We start from the raw sequence: 20355 nt of genomic DNA, 5'->3' as shown, positions 1-20355 counted from the left end.
TCTGTTTGATCAATTTCACTGAATGTGTCAGATTCATTTCCTCCATCATCTGATTGATCAGCACTTTCACTTGAAGGATTTGCCATGAAAGAATGAATAGATTCATCAGCTGAGGTGTTCAGTTTTGAAATCCATTCTTCATCAATTTCAATGCCAGATGATTTATATAGATCACTGTTATTGAATAACCAGTGGAGAGCCTGAAGTACTTTGTAAGGGCGTACGTTTTCTGTGAACTCACACTTATTGTAAGCCAATTTTCGTTTTATCCTAACTGGTATGGTTGTTTCATCAAACTGACGGGGTAGTGCTTTGATTGTTGGTTGGATGTCTACTGGAACATTTACAACATTGCCATGAATACTCAATTGACCACCTCGAGGGAGTTCTCTCATCTGCATGAAAGGTATGCGTAAAGCAACCAATCTTTCTTCAAGTTGGTGTAAATCTAATTCAAATGGTAAGGGAGGAAATGACAATTTATTTGCAGTTGACAAAGTTGGCAATTTTTTATTTTTCAAACTTAATGAACATGTTCTACATATCCATTCTTTTCTATCTTTGGATTTGAAACCTGTGGTACATCTTTGAAAAAGATGGGAGAGTTCACCGTTTGAAGGCAGCTCTGTAACTGAATGTCTAAACCATGTTTGGTGACAACAGGTGCATACATAGGTTGGACCATCAGCAATAGCTTTGTGGAATTTATCAATAGTAACGTCCAAGGTAGATCCACTCTTTAATTGTTTTTCCTTTAAGGATATGGCTGGGTCTTTTCTGAGTTTTCTTTTTGACTGTTTGCCTTTAAGTCTCTCTTGTACAATACTTGACAAAATTTGTCGTGATGACTGTTTTGCCACTCTTTCTTTTTCTACATAATATTTTGAAAGTCTAGCTTTCTTTTTACTCCGAAGTTCTCTTTCTCTTTCTTCTTGTCTAAAGTCTTCATTTGTTCTTGCTTTCCTTTTGTGTGTTATTTCTCTATCTTTTTCTTTTTTTCTGTATTCATCATTAAGTCTTGTTTTTCTTTTACTTTTTGCTTCTCTGAGCTTTTCTATGCCTCTGTACTCATTATCAAGCCTGGCTCTTTTTTTGCTTTCCATTTCATTAAGCTTTTCTTTGGATCTGTACTCATCATCAGATCTAGCTTTAGTTTTGCTTTGTTTCTCCCATTTTTTTTCTTTGTCTCTGTACTCATCATCAAGTCTAGCTCTTTTTTTGTTTTCTATTTCTCGGAGCTTTTCTTTGCCTCTATACTCATCATCAAGTCTAGCTCTTTTTTTGTTTTCTATTTCTCTGAGCTTTTCTTTGGATCTGTACTCATCATCAGATCTAGCTTTAGTTTTGCTTTGTTTCTCCCATTTTTTTTCTTTGTCTCTGTACTCATCATCAAGTCTAGCTCTTTTTTTGTTTTCTATTTCTCTGAGCTTTTCTTTGGATCTGTACTCATCATCAGATCTTGCTTTAGTTTTGCTTTGTTTTTCCCATATTTTTTCTTTGGTTCTGTACTCATCAGCAAGTCTGGCTTTCTTTTTTATGTGCATTTCCATAGTTCTTTCTTTACTTTTGAACATATCATCAGATCGAGCTTTTGTTTTACTTTGTACTTCTTTCAATCTAAAATCCTTATTCAGTCGTTGCATTCTTTTGTAATTCCGATTATAAATTTTTCTTTGTTTGCTTTCTTGTTTCTGAAAACTTTCACGCTGATGTAAAAATTTTGCTTCATCGATTTCTTTAACTTTTTTTTCATTAAGTTCTTTTTGAACTTTGAAATACATTTCAAGTTTACCAAATATTTCATTGTTTTGTCTCTGGTGGACACAGGGAGGTGGATGTGGAGCACTAACATTCTGTTCAGGTTCTAATGTAACACAAGACAGTTTATCATAACAATGTTGTGCAGGAAGAGGCAAATGTGTGCCCAGACCTTGGCTTTGAGTAGCTTGGGGCTCACTGGGTAAAATTGATATATGTCTTTCGTCTGTATTCTCATCACTTCTTGAGAGATGTTCTTCTTTAACTAATACAGCAGTGACTTCAAATGGATCATGTACAGAATAGTTCATTGACACTCCCAATTTAAGACAATGTTCATACACCTGCTGAATAGTTGAGAAAGTCAAAAGAACACTTTTCCCATTTGGTACTTGCAAACCAGAGACACTTCTAGAATGGGAATCGAAAACAAAATACATATTAGCTCCATTTATGACAATAAATGTATTTCCCTTGAAAGTGATGAAAGCACCATTACTTTCCTGTTGATCTAGAGCCAAATTCAATGCTTCATATAATGTGAATGATAGGAAAATATCCAAGTCTTGACCTGTGTCTCCCATTGTTCCCTGAAGTGATTCTTGAAATTCAAATTTATAAATTTTGTCATACCATTCCAGCTGCCTTGGTATTTCTTGTATAGATACATACTCATTATGCATAGTAGAACTGCGACTTAACAATCCATACATTTCATCACCTTTTATTAATGTATTATCAAGATCCGAGGATGTCCATGATGTCATACATTTTTCTCTACTGAACACAAGAGCAGACAAACTATTAAGGACACATTGCTTTCCAGAATTTTCTAAAAACCTATCATGGCCCTGGTGAAAATGTCCTTGAACCACTTTTTTAACACAGGTTTGACCAAGAGATTGTACTTCTTTTTCAATAGGTTGGATGACCGAATCATTTGCCATTGCAACACATTTGGGTGCTTTCATTTCCTTTTTTTTACTTTTTGTGTCAATAACGGATTGAGTGTGGATATTACAGACACCAGTATTTCTTTGTATACAATTACCTGCGAATGCTTCAACATTATTTGGATCGTTTGCTACATTTAAAACTGGCTCATAGTGTGCTTGATACTGATGTACTAGGTATATGGCTTCTTGTTCTACTTCATTGTTCCTGTCTACTTGTTTTGCAGAGAATTTCATCCAGGACAGCATATTTTCCTCATATATGTAAATATCTGTATGTAGTAAATCAGCAGAGGAAAGAATTTCAACTTCTGTAGCCCAGGTACCATTTTCAAGCATACGCCTTTTTTGGACCCAGTCATGAACAGACTTGTAACCTGATCGCAAGTGGCTGATGTATTGCTTTTCCTTTTCCAACATATGACATACAGTAGCTTGTCGTAATTGACCATAGTGTGATTCATTACCAAATATACTGTAGGATAAAGCTCTAAAAAAGCAGTTACCATCCCCCTGTATTTCCTTTGTCTGTACTGGTTTACCCAACTGTTTAACATCACAACAGGTAGACAGAGAGGTTGATTCAGCTGTTACACCAAACATATTTGCTAGTTTCTGTTTTGTGGCTGTTGATAATGGACTATAAGTGAATCTATCTGGCATAGTTTGTTTTTCAAAGATGACATCTTCAGAGTTTTTTTTACTAGATATGCCATCTTTTTTCTGGTTGCTGTTTGTTTGAGCGAGATCTCTTTGGAGTAAATCCTTTTCAATATTTGGTTCAGACAACTTCTCTATTCTTTTTTTTATCAGCTGTTTCATATCCTGAGTAATCAAAACCGGCTTGTTTTCATTGTCAACAGTAGTATTGTTCTTGTTATGTGATGTGGTTTTGTTCGTTCTGTTTGCGTATTGTTGTTTGTTGAATTTACGCTGGATTATTCTCCTATATCTTTTAGCTTTCAATGTCTTTACTACATGATTTGTTAAATCAGGAGTTGACTCGTTCAATGAGCTACAATCATTATTTGTTGAAATTGAAGGGTCAGTTTTGTTTGTTTTCTTTGTAATATCAGTAGTATTCTTTTCGTTTTTTCTTTTATAGCTTGAAGAGCTTTTGCATACTTTTTTGGTACTTCTCTCTTTGTTTTGTTTGGAGCTTTTCATTTCAGTATCTGTGCATGTTTTGATTTTGAGATTTTTTGTTTTAATCCTTTTTCCATTTGATGGTTTCTGACAAGAGTATCTTAATTTTGATACAGGCATTGTTTTCCGTGGCTTTTTGTCTATGGCATTCACATGCGACAGTTTCTGTTCCTTTGTTGGAGGTTTTTTCCTGTCGGATTTTGCTGTGATGAGCATGATGTTATAAAGTTTTCTTTTGTCTTTTTTCACATGCTTTCTTTCATTCACGTTCTTTTTATCACATGAAACTGCTTTAACTGTGGTTTTGTGTTGTTTGTTTAATTTTCCGAACAAATCAGACATTGGTTCACTAGATTCTTCATGCTTTGATTTATATCTTGTTTCCATCATAATTTCTGATCTTGTTCCACGCATTGTCTCAATGTCCATTTCATAAGATTCAACTTTTGGATCATTGTTTATTTCAGAGTTTTGTTCAGTTTCTTGTTTTGTCTCAAGCATATCTTCAGGGTTTGATTCAAGCATACTTGGGCAGTTAATTTTACAGTTTATTTTATTAAAACTTGTTTGAAAATCCCTTTCAACTAAGTTTGTTTCAATGACCGTTTTAATTATAGAGTCAGATTTTGTTTCACAGTTTGTTTCATAGTTTGCACAGTTTGTTTCAGAGTTTTCATAGTTTGTTTGACAGTTTGCTTGACAGTTTGTTTGACAGTTTGTTTGACAGTTTGCTTGACAGTTTGTTTGATAGTTTGTTTGATAGTTTGCTTGACAGTTTGTTTGACAGTTTGCTTGACAGTTTGTTTGACAGTTTGTTTGATAGTTTGCTTGACAGTTTGCTTGACAGTTTGTTTGACAGTCTGCTTGACAGTTTGTTTGACAGTTTGCTTGACAGTTTGTTTCATAGTTTGTTTCATAGTTTTTTTCAGGCTTTGTTTCATAGTTTTGACAGTTTGGTTCAGAGTTTTCATAGTTTGTTTCAATGATTTTTTCAGATTTTCTTACTGTTTTAAGGAGGGCAGTATCCTCACAGTCTCTGATACTGTTTTTACCGAGGCCAGTATCCTCAGTCACGTCACTCGTTAGGTCTCTGATACTGTTTTTACCGAGGCCAGTATCCTCAGTCAAGTCTATGTCTCTGATACTGTTTTTAACGAGGCCAGTATCCTCAGTCACGTCAGTCCGTAAAACTGCCACCTGGGACTTCTTCACCAACGACTTCTTCCAGAATCTTCTGCGAGGCATGGCTATATCTGAAATAACACCAAAACTAGATTAATTGATAATTGATTTGAACGAATCAAACTTTCATCTATCTTGGACAGGTATTGAATAAATGTTAACACGGTTAGTCCAGAACAAAAACACTAGCAGGTCCACAAGAGCCTAACCATGTTGCTGTATATTTGTGAAGCAAGAGGCCATTTCCCAGGTTTGACATCTGGACATTGAAAAACAACTAAGACTATCATCTGGAGGCCAACTCCCCTACTATCAATGAGGTTATTCATGGAATAATTGTAATTGTAATACAGCGTCAAGGTTAATTTAGCTTTCCGATACGGGAAGGTAAATTCTACCTCTTAAAGATTAAGCACATATACAATGTAAAAGAATTATCTCTGGTAATAAAGTTAGTTGAAATCTCATTTATACGACGATGACTAAATAGTAATGAAGAACCATTACACAATCCTCCAAACACATCCCATATTCCTGAAGATGCAAATGTGGTCTCTCTGGCAATGAAACCGATGCAGTTGAATTTGCAGTCCCTAAAACCCCTACAAACTTATTTTCAAACAATATGTAAATTTTGACCAATCGGAAGCCATTAAATGACAGCCATTTTGAAACTGAGGTTGCAAATATACACCAAATTTCATCAAACTTAGCGCCATTTTATCCCCCAAAAAATAAACACCGCCATTATTTTTACAGTGTAATATTACATCTACATACTCAATTTCATCTAAATCGGACAATATCTAAAGTCGACCAAGTTCAACCGAAGTTATCTCTCTGGCAACAATTTTGTTAAAATTTCTAACTGTTTTTTTATACAAAATTAAAGTTCATCTTGTTTCCAACCCTTCAACAAAGTTGAATTTTATTTCATTGAATAGTAAAAAAGTTATAATGAACTAGAACTGTAGCCATGATGGCCGACTAATACCCCAGCAATCCGCATGAGTCAATGGACAACTGGAACTGTTATTTGGAGGCTAAGATAACCTGTGTATGCCCATATTTCTGAAATTCAGAATGGCTAGAATATGTGTTGTTCATAATAAAGAGAATTTAGTTGTAAGTTTTGTTGAAATAAGTCCACAGGTTTTGGAAGAGTTGTCTGGACAATAAAAATCTGTTTATAGTGATCAGTTACCATGGCAACCATTTTTTTTTTATTCTAACAGATGCATACACATCTACACGTGGTCCTCTCTATCTGTGTGAAGTTTCATTGGAATCAGCCCATCAGTTTAGAAAGAGTTGTCTGGACAATAAAAACCTGTTGCTAGTTGACCAGTTACCATAGCAACAAAACATTTGGAATTTAAACAGCTGCATGCAAATGCACATCTGCACATATTCCCCAACATTTCCGTGAAGCTCAGTGAAAATCGGTTTACAAGTTTAGGAGGAGTTATCCGGGCAAATAAAACCTATGAATAGTGATTAGTAACCATGGCAACCAAAATTTGTAATTGAACAGCTGCATGCACATCTTCACTTGGTCTTCTCTATTTTTGTGAAGTGTCATTGGAATTGGCCCACTGATTTAAAAGATGTGTCTACCGGCAGACAGATGGACAGACAACCTGATTCCAGTTAACCCCCAACTTCGTTGCGGGGTGAAATTAGTTTTTTAGCCAATCAGAGGCCATGGTGGCCATCTTGACTGATTGATCGGAAATCTGATATAAATAGATTATGCACATCTACAGATTACGTATATCTACAATGTATATTTAGGATCATTGGCAGGCAGCAAGTTTTGTTGAAATTCCCTCAGTAGTTTACGAGTATAACCAATACATTTTTTGACAGAATATGCAGCTAATACCCTTCAACACTTGATTTCTATCTAAAATGTGACCTTAATCTTTAACATTCAAATCTGAAAAGCAGTCCCAATAAAGCACTTACAATAAGGAAGCACTTATATCAAGTTTGAGGTAGATTGTTCTTAAGTATAAGTTGACTGGCAAAAGCAAACTAAAGTCATTGCATTGAAACTTTATTTTCTATCTTTAGCAACATTGACCTTGACCTTATAAAAATATACATTATACATGACGTACTTTGATGTTTATCTTGATTTCATGTTGCTAAGTCACACGTGCACAAATGAACCTAAATAAGAAATTAATTTATCAAAAATAGGAAACTAGCAGCTATTCTGTCAAATCAGGACATGGAAAATAGTACTATTAGTACTATTGTATCTTTCATCCCTCAAAACCTTTTAATATTATTTTCAGCTTAACTGGACAATATTTCAATATTAACCAATCAGAAGCATTTATTACATTTTCTATAGTAATATATCCAAGAACTATGTAAAGAGACCAGCTAGTTACTGTATAATGTGAATTTTTTTGCTATACATGTATCACAAGTAAGTTGTTCACCAGCTATTCGTATGTACCTACATTTTTGTATCAGCATTTTGGCAACATACATATGAAATTTCAGAAAGATCCCTTCAGTACTTTCTGAGAAATAGTGATAACAAACTTCAACTTTCAAAATACAAGATGAGTGCCAGTCATCAATGTTGTTTTCTGATCGGTCTCAAAATGCAATGTGGACCACTAAAGACCAAGGGGAACCTACATATAAAATTTGAGAAAGTTCCCTTAAAAACTTCTTAAGAAATAGTGATTACAAGAATTGATTAGACGGACACTAAGGCAGGGCGATTTGAACAGCCCCCAATATGATGATGGTGGGCTAAACATTGCTAGTATCAATATCAAAAGAATGAACACAAATTAACTGGTTTATAATGTGTCAATGTTATTAAACATGAATATTATAATATCATAAATACATTAATGATTATTATTTTTGCTGTTTGTGTATCAACATAAAGTACCAAACATTTACTGATAACACTACTTTGTGCTGAACTGCATCAAAATCATACAATATGTCAAATCTGTATAAAGACACCACTGATTGGGGAAATCTTAATTTAGCTGGACTGTTCTTTTTTTCTATACACTTTAAGATATGCCTGTAGCAATGAAAAATATGTAATATGTAAAAAAAAAAAGTCCAGTTGACGAGTTGTACAGGACATTGCAAAAGCTAGATTTAATGTATTTTTGTAATCATTACTTTTGTGAGACTTTCTACACAACACAGCATAATAACAATTATCTAACAAATTATTTTCCATGTTTAAACGTATTTCAATTCTTTTCGTTGCTGAATCCTGGTCTGGATTGCTGCATTTCCTACTTCATAATGCGACATTTTCAACAGTCAATAGCTGTCTTAAATGCTTCAACAATATATGAATCATGCTTTTAAAGCAGAATGACTGTTAATGTATTCCTTTCTTGACATCTCAGCAAAAATACGCGTTATATCAGTCAAATCATTGACCGATCTCGAGTGGACTACAGTAGATTGAAGGCCTTCATCGTATAAAATCTACGAAACTCTTGCTTAGGTCTAAGACCACGCTCCGCTCTGAAAGAGTTAATATATTTGTTGGATTCTAGTAAAAACTAAATAACAAGTCAACACTTCGAACAATAGACGACAACATGAATAATTACTAGTATAAACGTATTTGATGAGCTCTTATCTGGAACGCGAACAGACGGAAGTGCCTAACCTAATTACGGTCCAGATATATAAGCCTATGTCAAATTGGCACTGACTGGTCTCATTCTTAAAATATCAAAACATTTACAGTGTTTACATTATCAATCAAACCACCCTTCAATTCGTTTAAAGCGGGCAGTAGCCATGCAATATATGCACATGGCATCGGCAATATACGACGCAGCCATCTTACCTAGAGAGACATAAATGCGCATGCGCATAGACATCAGAGTCATCAAAACGTTTGAAATTTCTTGTTGATTTCAAGCGCAAATGGGACAAATGTAGACTTGCCCAAGTTCCAGTAGGAATGAATGCTTGTATATAATTGTTGCAAATCGATTTTTTCAAGTCTAACGCAATAATATTTTCCACTACACGTTAAATAATAAAATTATACAGAAACAAGATCAGATGAATTTGCTGTTTCAAAAATCTTAGCTTAGGTCATTTTTACTTGTTTTGTTTTTTAATTTACTTTTCATGTTATATTTTAATTATCAGGTATAATTGCAATTAAGTTTCATAATACAAACTTGTTAAATCTAAATGATAGACTTTAACTATTCTTTAAACCAATGGAAAATAACACATGTTCAGCGATATGTTTCAATGGGAATTAGATAAATTCTGAGAAAAACATCCAAAATTAATATATAATTATTACCTATTCACTTATATCATTCAAGCAGCCTTATTCAGGACAAATATTTCAAAGTTACATATTTTATCAAAAGTTTCAAAGCTCATATTTAATACTTGCAATCATAGTCAACAATTATATATACAATTACTATAAATCATTGCAAATATTGAACAATACATATTGTATTATATATAAATGATATGCAAGAGGTAACAAGCATCGAGTATGCAATCATATTATGAATGTTAACAAAAACAGTCTGGTGTCCTCATCTGGTGAAACATATAGAAACAATAGAGAATGTTCCTGGTCTGTCTAATCTAAACTTGTCATATTAAGAACATCAACAAAAACTGTCACTACCAACGTCGTGGAGACATGATTAATGTCTACAAAATCATCTTCGGAAAATATGAAGAGGAAGTCGCAAAATTGTTTTCCGTCAATGTAGGGCCAAGCACTTGCAGACCTAACTTTAAAATACATAAAGGATTCTCAAGATTAGATATCAGAAAATATTCATTCACGCAGAGAATTGTGGATGTGTGGAATAGTCTCCCATTTGATGTTGTAAATGCCATATCAATTAAATAATTCAAATACACAACAAATGTATAAACTTGATGAACATTGGAAAAATCAGCCACAAAAGTACTGTTTCAAAGAGAAAATCAAGCTGTGAACTGAACAATTATTTATTATTTCAGTAACTTTATTACGAGCTGACAATTAAAGGATGTAAATCCTGTACATATTTTATGTATGCTGTCAGAATAAATCTAGGTATCTATATATTATCTATGCATCACATAATTTTTTATTTAATGTCAAACACTCTATACACTGCTGATGGCTGATGAACCTTTCATTCATGTATTTCTCTTCTGCACAACCTCAACATGGAAATCCTCTTCATCAGAATAGTTTTATAAATATCACTTAACAGCTTAACAGATTAAGTGAATGGAAAAGAATGAGGTTATTGCATGCGACAAGAATGTTTAAACAAAGTTCCCAAAGCTGTACATGTGGTGAAGAAAACATGAAAAATCTCCAACCTCAATCATAACTTATAGTCGTCTTGTAAGCCAGTATGCATGTTAAAACTGCCTAACTGGTTACTCAACAAAGCCTTTGATGTTTGCCACCAGTAGATATTTTTTTTCCTGAATTTGAATATCAGGTTATTTCAATATGTACATACTTACTGTGCACTGGCTGCACAATCAATTCTTAAAAATAGATTTATAGCCATTCATTTAAGCATATTTTTAGCCTAATATCAGGTATCTGTAACTTAATCTCAGAGAAATCATTATATAATTTTTTTTAACAAGTTTGAACCCAGTGGCCCTGAATGTAGGTCAAGGTCAAACATATGAACCAGCATACTATTGGCCTAATATCAGGTCTAAGAATCTTTCGGCTATTGAGAAATCATTGTTTAAAGATTTCAACCTATTGGATCCTGTGACCTTTCATTTAGGTCAAGGTCATTCATCTCAACAAACTTGGTATCCCTTCATCCTAGCATACAGGCCCAATATCAAGTCCCTGGGCCCCTTGGTTATTGAGATGAAGTTGTTAGAAGATTTTTGCCTATTTGACCCATGTGGCCTTGAATGAAGGTCAAAGTCATTTATTTTAACAAACTTGGTAGCCCATCATCCCAGCATGCTACAGGCCCAATATCAAGTCCCTGGGCCTCCTGGTTATTGAGAAGAAGTCGTTTGAAGATTATAGCCTATTTGACCAATGCGACCTTGAATGAAGGTCAAGGTCATTCATTTGAACAAACTTGGTAGCCATTCACCCAAGCATGCTACAGGCCCAATATCAAGTCCCTGGGCCCCTGGGTTATTGAGAAGAAGTCGTCTGAAGGTTATAAACTATTTGACCCATGTGGCCTTGAATGAAGGTCAAGGTCATTTATTTTACCAAACTTGGTAGCCATTCACCAAAGCATGCTACAGGCCCAATATCAAGTCCCTGGGCCCCTGGGTTATTGAGAAGAAGTCGTCTGAAGGTTATAACCTATTTGACCCATGTGGCCTTGAATGAAGGTCAAGGTCATTTATTTTAACAAACTTGGTAGCTCATCATCCCAGCATGCTACAGGCCCAATATCAAGTCCCTGGGCCTCCTGGTTATTGAGAAGAAGTCGTTTGAAGATTATAGCCTATTTGACCAATGCGACCTTGAATGAAGGTCAAGGTCATTCATTTGAACAAACTTGGTAGCCATTCACCCAAGCATGCTACAGGCCCAATATCAAGTCCCTGGGCCCCTGGGTTATTGAGAAGAAGTCGTCTGAAGGTTATAACCTATTTGACCCATGTGGCCTTGAATGAAGGTCAAGGTCATTTATTTTACCAAACTTGGTAGCCATTCACCAAAGCATGCTACAGGCCCAATATCAAGTCCCTGGGCCCCTGGGTTATTGAGAAGAAGTCGTCTGAAGGTTATAACCTATTTGACCCATGTGGCCTTGAATGAAGGTCAAGGTCATTTATTTTAACAAACTTGGTAGCCCATCATCCCAGCATGCTACAGGCCAACTATCAAGTCCCTGGGACTCTTGATTATTGAGAAGAAGTAGTTTGAAGATTATAGCCTATTTGACCAATGTGACCTTGAATGAAGGTCAAGGTCATTTATTTGAACAAACTTGGTAGCCCTTCATCCCAGCATGCTACAGGCCCAATATCAAGTCTCGGGGCCTCTCGGTTATTGAGAAGAAGTCGTTTGAAGATTAAAGCCTATTTGACCAATGTGACCTTGAATGAAGGTCAAGGTCATTTATTTTAACAAACTTGGTACCCCTTCACCCCAACATGCTACAGGCCCAATATCAAGTCCCTGGGCTTCCTGGTTATTGAGAAGAAGTCGTTTGAAGATTATAGCCTATTTGACCCCTGTGACCTTGAATGAAGGTCAAGGCCATTTATTTTAACAAACTTGGTAGCCCTTCACACTAGCATGCTACAGGCCCAATATGAAGTCCCTGGGACTCTTGATTATTGAGAAGAAGTCGTTTGAAGATTATAGCCTATTTGACCAATGTGACCTTGAATGAAGGTCAAGGTCATTTATTTGAACAAACTTGGTAGCCCTTCATCCCAGCATGCTACAGGCCCAATATCAAGTCTCGGGGCCTCTCGGTTATTGAGAAGAAGTCGTTTGAAGATTAAAGCCTATTTGACCAATGTGACCTTGAATGAAGGTCAAGGTCATTTATTTTAACAAACTTGGTACCCCTTCACCCCAACATGCTACAGGCCCAATATCAAGTCCCTGGGCCTCCTGGTTATTGAGAAGAAGTCGTTTGAAGATTATAGCCTATTTGACCCATGTGACCTTGAATGAAGGTCAAGGCCATTTATTTTAACAAACTTGGTAGCCCTTCACACTAGCATGCTACAGGCCTAATATGAAGTCCCTGGGCCTCTTGGTTATTGAGAAGAAGTTGTTTAAATGAAAAAGTTGACGCCGGACGGCCGGACGGCCGGACGGACGGCCGGACGGACGGACGGACGACGGACGCCGCACCACGGCATAAGCTCACTTGCCCTTCGGGCAGGTGAGCTAATAAATGGGGACCGATCTAAGATTATGTAAAGCCAAGACTTGTATAATGTGTAGACCACATGCGTGTGTTGTAAACATGATCAGTTCTACCGGCCCGGTAGTGTGACAGTAGCCTACATAAATACATACATGTATACTGATACAGAGGCTGGTAGTAAACCTTCATGTATTACATGTATTTAAATTTAAATAAGTCATTAGATGTTGTCTTGATTGTCATGAACAAAAACTACCCAGTAATGAAAAATATAAAAGATTTTGTTACACAAATATTTCATAAATTTTACCAATATTACCTCAGTCACCTTTCATTGAAGTGTATTTTGTTACAAATTAGATGGTCACTGCTCTCATATTGTGGGCCTTCTCAAGTCACTGCAGGGATTTAAGTTGCACAACTTCACCCATGTACCAGACCAACAGAGCTGCACAAGCATACCACAACAGTGGCATGTTCCAAGAGGAGCCAAAATAAAGCCTGTTCCTATCAATCATGTGATTGTGTCCAAGCCAACAGAGAGCAGGAAACGAAAGCCTATACTTTGCCAGCTAGATCAAAATTATAGGTAACTAGCCAACTAAACTGTTTCACATTGTCCTTCAAACAGTAATAGCCATTTAATTACCCCAATATTTTTGTTGTAAATTTTGACACAGTCAAGTTTTTGTATAATGTGCATGTGGCATATATTTATGCAATGACTGTTCCAATTATTTCAGATCTCGCATCACTTGAATTTGTTGTATCATTCTAACATACTGCACAGCAATCATGAATAAATCAAAATCATTTTTTAGTTAATCATGTAATTTAATAATGTGATTTTTTAAAGAATGCATATATATACATTCAGTATATCAATTATCATATTAATTAAGTACTTGTTTCTGTTGTCAATAAATGCATTCAATAGGAAATACAATCAATTAATCATGTTCCAATTCAGGTTACCAAAGATAACTCAGACAGATATCGGTCATCTAACCAGCTTAGAAGGTACACCACTGTCCTACATTCTGACTGCTGATGCACCAATGACAACTACACAATTTGGGGAAGTTCAGTGTGGATCTCTACTTTCATATCAGGTAAATAATTTCACAGAACAAAAATCAAAACTGCTATATAGGATGGATACTCTTCAGACAGCTGCTGCACTTACATATATATACAAATGTATTATAGTTAAAATATACATGTACACGTTTGAGCATCTCATTTGTCTTTGATGTATACATCTTGGAAGAGTATCAACAGACAACAGACGCACCAGATTTTGTTTATTTGTGAAAACAATGTCACTGGTATGGTATGGGACACAATGCGAAAGTTTTTAATCTTGGATATCACTCTTTCAATATGAATCCGGTGTTTGGCAATTTTCTGGGTCTTCTTAACATCCGCAGGTGACATCTGACTTCCAGATTTTGCAAAGGGGGGAATGTTGAGAACTAACCCTAGCTGTCCAAGTTCCTCACCAATAGTAAAGCCTTTGTCGGCCATTACAGCATCACCATCGTTTAAATACCCGTGAGCTTTGAGGTTTTTTAATGTCTCATAGAAGCCACTTTCCTCTGTTATTGTCTTGTCCGAGATAGAGCCAGAATATAGTTCTGAAACAAATATCACTGATCCACTAGGGTCACAACCAATGAGACATTTCAATGTAGTACTTGATTTATAGTCACTATAAAATTGACTTTGAAGTCCAAGTGCACATGGTGTTTGTGTTTTAATTCTGTACCATCAATGATTACAAGAGATGTTGGGAAATCTTTTCTGTAATCAATTGGCATGTTCTCAATAATTGTGTCCCGATATGGCCATATTGACAGTTGTCCCAACTTGAAGTACATGTGGTCTATCCATGTATTAAAAACCACTCCGGTTGATTGTAGTGTGAGCCCAAATCTTATAGCAAGGTCCTTCAATCCGAAATCATGACGGAGTCGACATAAGGTCAAAAATAGTCCATCCTCATTTGACATATTCCTGATATCAACACGTCCTTTCTCATAATTAACACAAGATCCTGAGGGCACTAGAAAGTTCAAAAGAGCCATGAAAGATAAATATGTAATTCCAGTGTAATATTTCACGAGTACATTGAATTTATCCTCCTTGGCTTGAACTTCCTGGATTCCAAAAGATGCTGACTGTTGTTGCTGATTTTTCAATTCCTCAATTGTTCTTTCCTGTGACTCTACAGTTGACCGAAGTTGATGTATTTCTGCTGACAGGGCCAGAACATCCATAGACGACACCCCTGAAATTTAAAGATCACACATATTTATATATAAAAGGTACATGTATGTACAGTTGGACCTCGTTAACTCGAACTCCTATAACTCCAATACCCTTCTTAATTCAAAGTATTTTGCTGGTCCAGACCAAGCTTTACACTAAACATTCAAGATCACTCATGATAAACTAAAATACATATTTTCTGTTTTCCAGTACGTATAAATGTATAATGCACCTCAGTTGTGGTCACGCGACCATTTGTAAACGGGCAAAATGTGTACTTGAATTAAGTGTCTGGCTGTGCTAGATTTAGTCGCCAATTGTCAGATTATGACACAGAATTATATTTTGACAGAGAAAAATAAAATAAGATAATTTTTCAAAATAAAATATTTTTCCTACCTCTCTCTACCTACACTATTTTAGGGGAGACGAAATGGGAAACACAACTACCCGATATTATTTTTTGGGCTTTACAGAAGAAGGATACTCGGGAAACATAGACCTCGCACAAGACAAGTGTATTTCAATGTATTCAGATAAACAACAAGAGAAATACGTCACGGGTACAAAGAGTACAGACTTAACAATCCTTAGTATATCTACACCGACACAGACTACCTGTATAAAGCTAATTATATAACGAGGACAGTTAAACATTGATAACACCCATCCCCCACAACCATTCAACACTCATGTACATCAGTCACTGACAGCCGTCACTTTTTGCCAGCTTGCATTTCGAGTAGACTGCAATAAATTGATAAACAAACAACGACTTCATCACATATAACCAAACTGGTCGAAATAGGGTTGTAAACAAACATACACGTTTCTTAAATTTTGTATCAGCATATGTGCAAATTATGTCGGTAGTTACCTTTGAGCAGACGGCTTTGTGTTTGTTAATCCGGTCTACATTAAGCTGTTCGTGTGGTCTGCCGCATGCTTTTATCCACCTCATACATTTATCCAGGTTTGTTTTGGGTTTCGGAAATAGTATAAATCGTCCCCCATCTAGTCTCATTGGATATCTTTCGTCAGCATTACACTCACCCCGTGCGCATCGAATGACCATCTTGATGTTCTAAATGAGCTGTTTGTCCCACACCGGTTTGTTTGTGGGACAATATGGCGGACGATTATTTTCAGCTGCGGAGATAATTATTTCCGGCTCAGTGATTGGTCAATTATTTTCGCGTCGGAAAGGTGAATTGACTCCATCACTCGGAACGCCTCGGCCGATTCTCTACGGTCATCTAACCTCGGATGTATCACGGTATTTGATATGTATAAACGCCGTGCATTTGTGATGCGGTCGCCGTATCACTCATTATGGATGAGTCTCCGCTGTGCATATAGATCTCCAAAATGGCGTCATTCGAACAGTGTTTAAGTATTTTCTCGATAATTGTCCTTTATTTAAAGAAAACAACATCACTTTGAAGGAGTAACAGATTGAAACGTTGCGAGCATTATACGAAGATCATGACTGTGTATCGGTATTACCCACAGGCTACGGCAAAACTGTGATATTTCAGCTGTTACCGTGGTTTTGTCAGCTGAAAATGGAGAAACGGAAACCAATGAGCGTGATAGTCGTGTCCCCGCTGAATTCCCTAATCCAGGACCAAGTCATTACAATGAGGAAGAAGGGATTTACTGCTTGCAGTTTGAACTTCACTGGTATGTGTCAGTTATATTGTATGCTTTATGTATTGTATGTTTGGATCCCCTCATGTCTGTTATAGATCTGGTCAAAGTATGGAAAGAAATCGTTAACGTTGTAGGTTAAAATTTGTAACACCGGGGAATCGATCATACATCTTTAGATACATTTTACGATGTAAGTAAAAGCACATAATTAAGACAGCCAACCATAAAAAAATTTTATAATAGTCATTTAAAACACAAAAACAGGTGCACGTGTGACTGTCACAATTGCTACTACAAATGTTTGAAATATATATCAGCCCTTTCATACACATGATACAGTGATAAGTTATGTCCCTGTGTCCAGTTTAGCCCCTCCCACTGATGGTCTGGCTTTGTTGGTTTGGCTAGATATGCATCTCTGTAAAGTAGAATGCTTTAATTGTCAATTTCATTCGTATTTAAAAACAACCAAATTTAAAATGTCATGTACCAAAATGCAAGATGAATATTGAATAATACTCTTTCCCGTAACATGTATGGTACCTTTCATTTTTCATTGCTTTGACAATTGTTATCAGCTCACCAGTACTTTTTCCTTTTTCAAACTTACATAACCCAAACCAACTGAAACCACCAGTAGGCATGACATAACCTATTGTTCTGACTAGTGTGAAATCAGCCTGAATAACCCATCTCTGTTTCACATTTCACAGGTACTCATGGCTCAACTTATACAGATGCGGATTGCGAGAACGATGAGGAACAGGATCATGAATATGTTGAAATTGATGTTCCATTTGAGCAACTGGAGAGAGGAGACTTTTGCATAATTTATTGTCACCCAGATTCAACTTCTTAGGTCTCAACTGTACCAAGAGATCATTTGTGCAGTAGTCATAGATGAAGTCCATATGGTTTCAGAATGGTATGTATAAATACACATTTGCAAAAAAAAATTAAATCAACATTAGGGCAATGTTGCAAAATAAAATGAGGTAGAATTCATATTTTAGAGTATAATCAGTCCTTATTGAAAAAGAAATCAAGTTGCAATAACCAGTCTTTGCCTTCAACAATATATTTTTAAGAAAATGGTAAATTTTGATAATTTGTATTATAATTAAAATTGTTATAATTTCATTGGTGTCGGATTGAATTAAAACTGTGCAGGGTTATTGATATCATCACATTAATGAATATCTAATCATAGCCCGTTTTTGGGAAATTTATCGACAAAGCATGTGCAGGAAAGAGGCGACAAACAATTACGAATTAATCTTGTTCTATATTTGTTAATGTCAACCGCAATTTTTTTCCTTTTTTTTGAAGGAGAGAAGAATTCCGTCCTGCATTCCAGAAGCTTGGGGAGTTAATGTGCATTCTAGAGAAAGCTTTGCATTTAATTCTCACTGCTACACCGAAATCAATTGCAAGTCTATCTAAACAGCTGAATTTGAAAAATCCACTTGTTATCAGTGAGAATGTGGACCGTCCAAAGATATTTATAGACTTTAGAACCAGATTGCCAAACTTTCATAAATTTGACAAATTTGATGACTTGATACAACCAGTGGCAACAGAATTGCTGGAAAAAGGAGTTCATTTTCCAGTAACCATAATGTATGTGGAAAGTTTGGAAGCATTGTCCTATTTTTATCAGTTTCTTTCGTATAAACTTAAGGGTGCCAGCTATGATGGTGAGGAAATTCCACAGAATAGAATATATGCCCAATACCACAAAGATTATGCAGAGTCCATGAAGAAAATCACTATTCAAGAACTGACTAAAGAAACCCCTAAAGTCAGATTAGTTTTGGCAACTGTTGCACTGGGAATGGGGCTTAATGCTCCAAGTGTTTCACGTATCATTCATTGCAGGCCCCCAACAACCCTGGAGAAATACCTACAAGAAATCGGTCGTGCTGGACGTGTTGGACAACCGTCAGTGGCAATTCTTTACTACAACAAAAATTATATTGCAAAAAACAGAATCGGTATGACGGAAGAAATGAGAAAGTTTTGTGAAAGTGAAACATGTTATAGAATTATTCTTGTGAATTACTTTGGATTTGAAACTGTTGTTTTTTCAGGACCAAAGGAAAAATTTTGCCCCATTTGTGGCAGAAAATGACTCGTCGTTACTGACTGTATATATGATTTCTCCCGTCAAGTGTAATTTTAAGCAACTCGCTGCATCTAGTCACATACACATCATTCTTGTGGATTCTGTTGCTGTATAAAGTAGATTCTTAAGACAATTGTTCACAGGGATTATATTTAATGCCAGGTATAGTGACACTCTCACTATGTCATGATCACTTTTGCAGAGATTATTTCCTGTGAGAAACCATTCAATAACACTGTCACAATAACACCAGTTTCATTTGTTTGATCTGATGGATATAAACTGCCCGATCACCAATTGTTAGGAGATCTGGAATCACTGAATTTTGTTTGTGGTCAAGATACTTCAGTTATTACACATTTCAATTTAAATTCACTTTAGATTCTTTTACTCTGTACAGTAGACATACCAAACAAATACCTGAATATCTTTTATGGGCAGGAAACATTGTTTATTCACCCCAATAGAGCTGAATTTACACATTGTTTGGAATGAACTTATTTTCATAAAATGATAATGTTTCAGTTGTATTTTATTTTACTCAAATTTGGCTAAAGTTTTAACTTGGGGGCACCGGTAGGGGACATGTATTGGTCTAGCAATACTCACAGAATGCTTGTTTTATTTAGCTTGGTATTTACCCATGTATGACTAATTATTATGTAAAATCATTCTGTCATATTTATGTTTTGACATCTTGCAATTGCATGTCCTTTGAAAAGGGCAAGAATACAGAATCACTGGCAATCTGAAAATGGTGTTTTTTGGTTTTTTTTTTAAATAATTGATTATAAAAATTTATAATCAATCATTAACCTTTGTAATTGATTTAAAACAATTTTGAAACAATTTATATTAACTTATATTAAACACGCTTGTTGGCCTGGATGGAAGCGCACGAAAGGTCTTGCTGTGGGAGGAAACCATTATAGTACCTGAAGAAAACCCATGTGGTCGGAGAGGTGACCTCATATCTTTCCACATCCGATAGGGGGAATCGAACCCCGGCCGCCTAGGTGAAAGGCAAGTGCATGTGTTACCAATGTGCCACCTGAAAACCCCCCATTGGTTCAGCAGGATTAACTTATTGATTATAATCAATAATCATACCAACACTAATGATTGGTGAAACTCGCAGTGTGATATATATGGCTAACAACAATACAAAAGAATATGTGGACAGGAGACTCTGGTCTACTACCTGATACAGACGACTCATAACCAATGCAGCATCGTTACACAAAAGTTATTATAACTTAATAAGGAAAAATCAGACTATAGTTAAAATCTTTGTCACTTATTTATTGCTAATGAGTCCACATATGACAATTTATTTGATTACTGTGTATATAGTATCATTGGTGGCATTTGATAATGATTTCCTAGATCAACAGTA

General features: G+C 35.8%; 1 protein-coding gene across 1 annotated transcript; it reads left to right on the top strand.

Moving 5' to 3' along the window:
• Positions 1-17824: 17824 nt before the first annotated feature.
• Positions 17825-19074, top strand: LOC117315185 (Werner syndrome ATP-dependent helicase homolog). Its single transcript, XM_033869330.1, has 3 exons — positions 17825-17829; positions 18164-18782; positions 18925-19074. The coding sequence occupies exons 1-3, from the start codon at positions 17825-17827 to the stop codon at positions 19072-19074; spliced, it is 774 nt and encodes a 257-aa protein (XP_033725221.1).
• Positions 19075-20355: the final 1281 nt, after the last annotated feature.

Source organism: Pecten maximus, chromosome 17, assembly GCF_902652985.1.
Source record: "Pecten maximus chromosome 17, xPecMax1.1, whole genome shotgun sequence".
NCBI lineage: Eukaryota > Metazoa > Mollusca > Bivalvia > Pectinida > Pectinidae > Pecten > Pecten maximus.
Note: the sequence above shows the minus strand (reverse complement) of the source record. Positions and strands in the feature narration are given on the sequence as shown.

What these genes read in the sequence shown, in the direction of transcription:
- LOC117315185 (XM_033869330.1), top strand. An exon ending in GTGTTGGACAACCGTCAGTG is followed by an intron (nt 18,783 to 18,924) that starts GCAATTCTTTAC and finishes TTGTTTTTTCAG; the next exon opens with GACCAAAGGAAAAATTTTGC.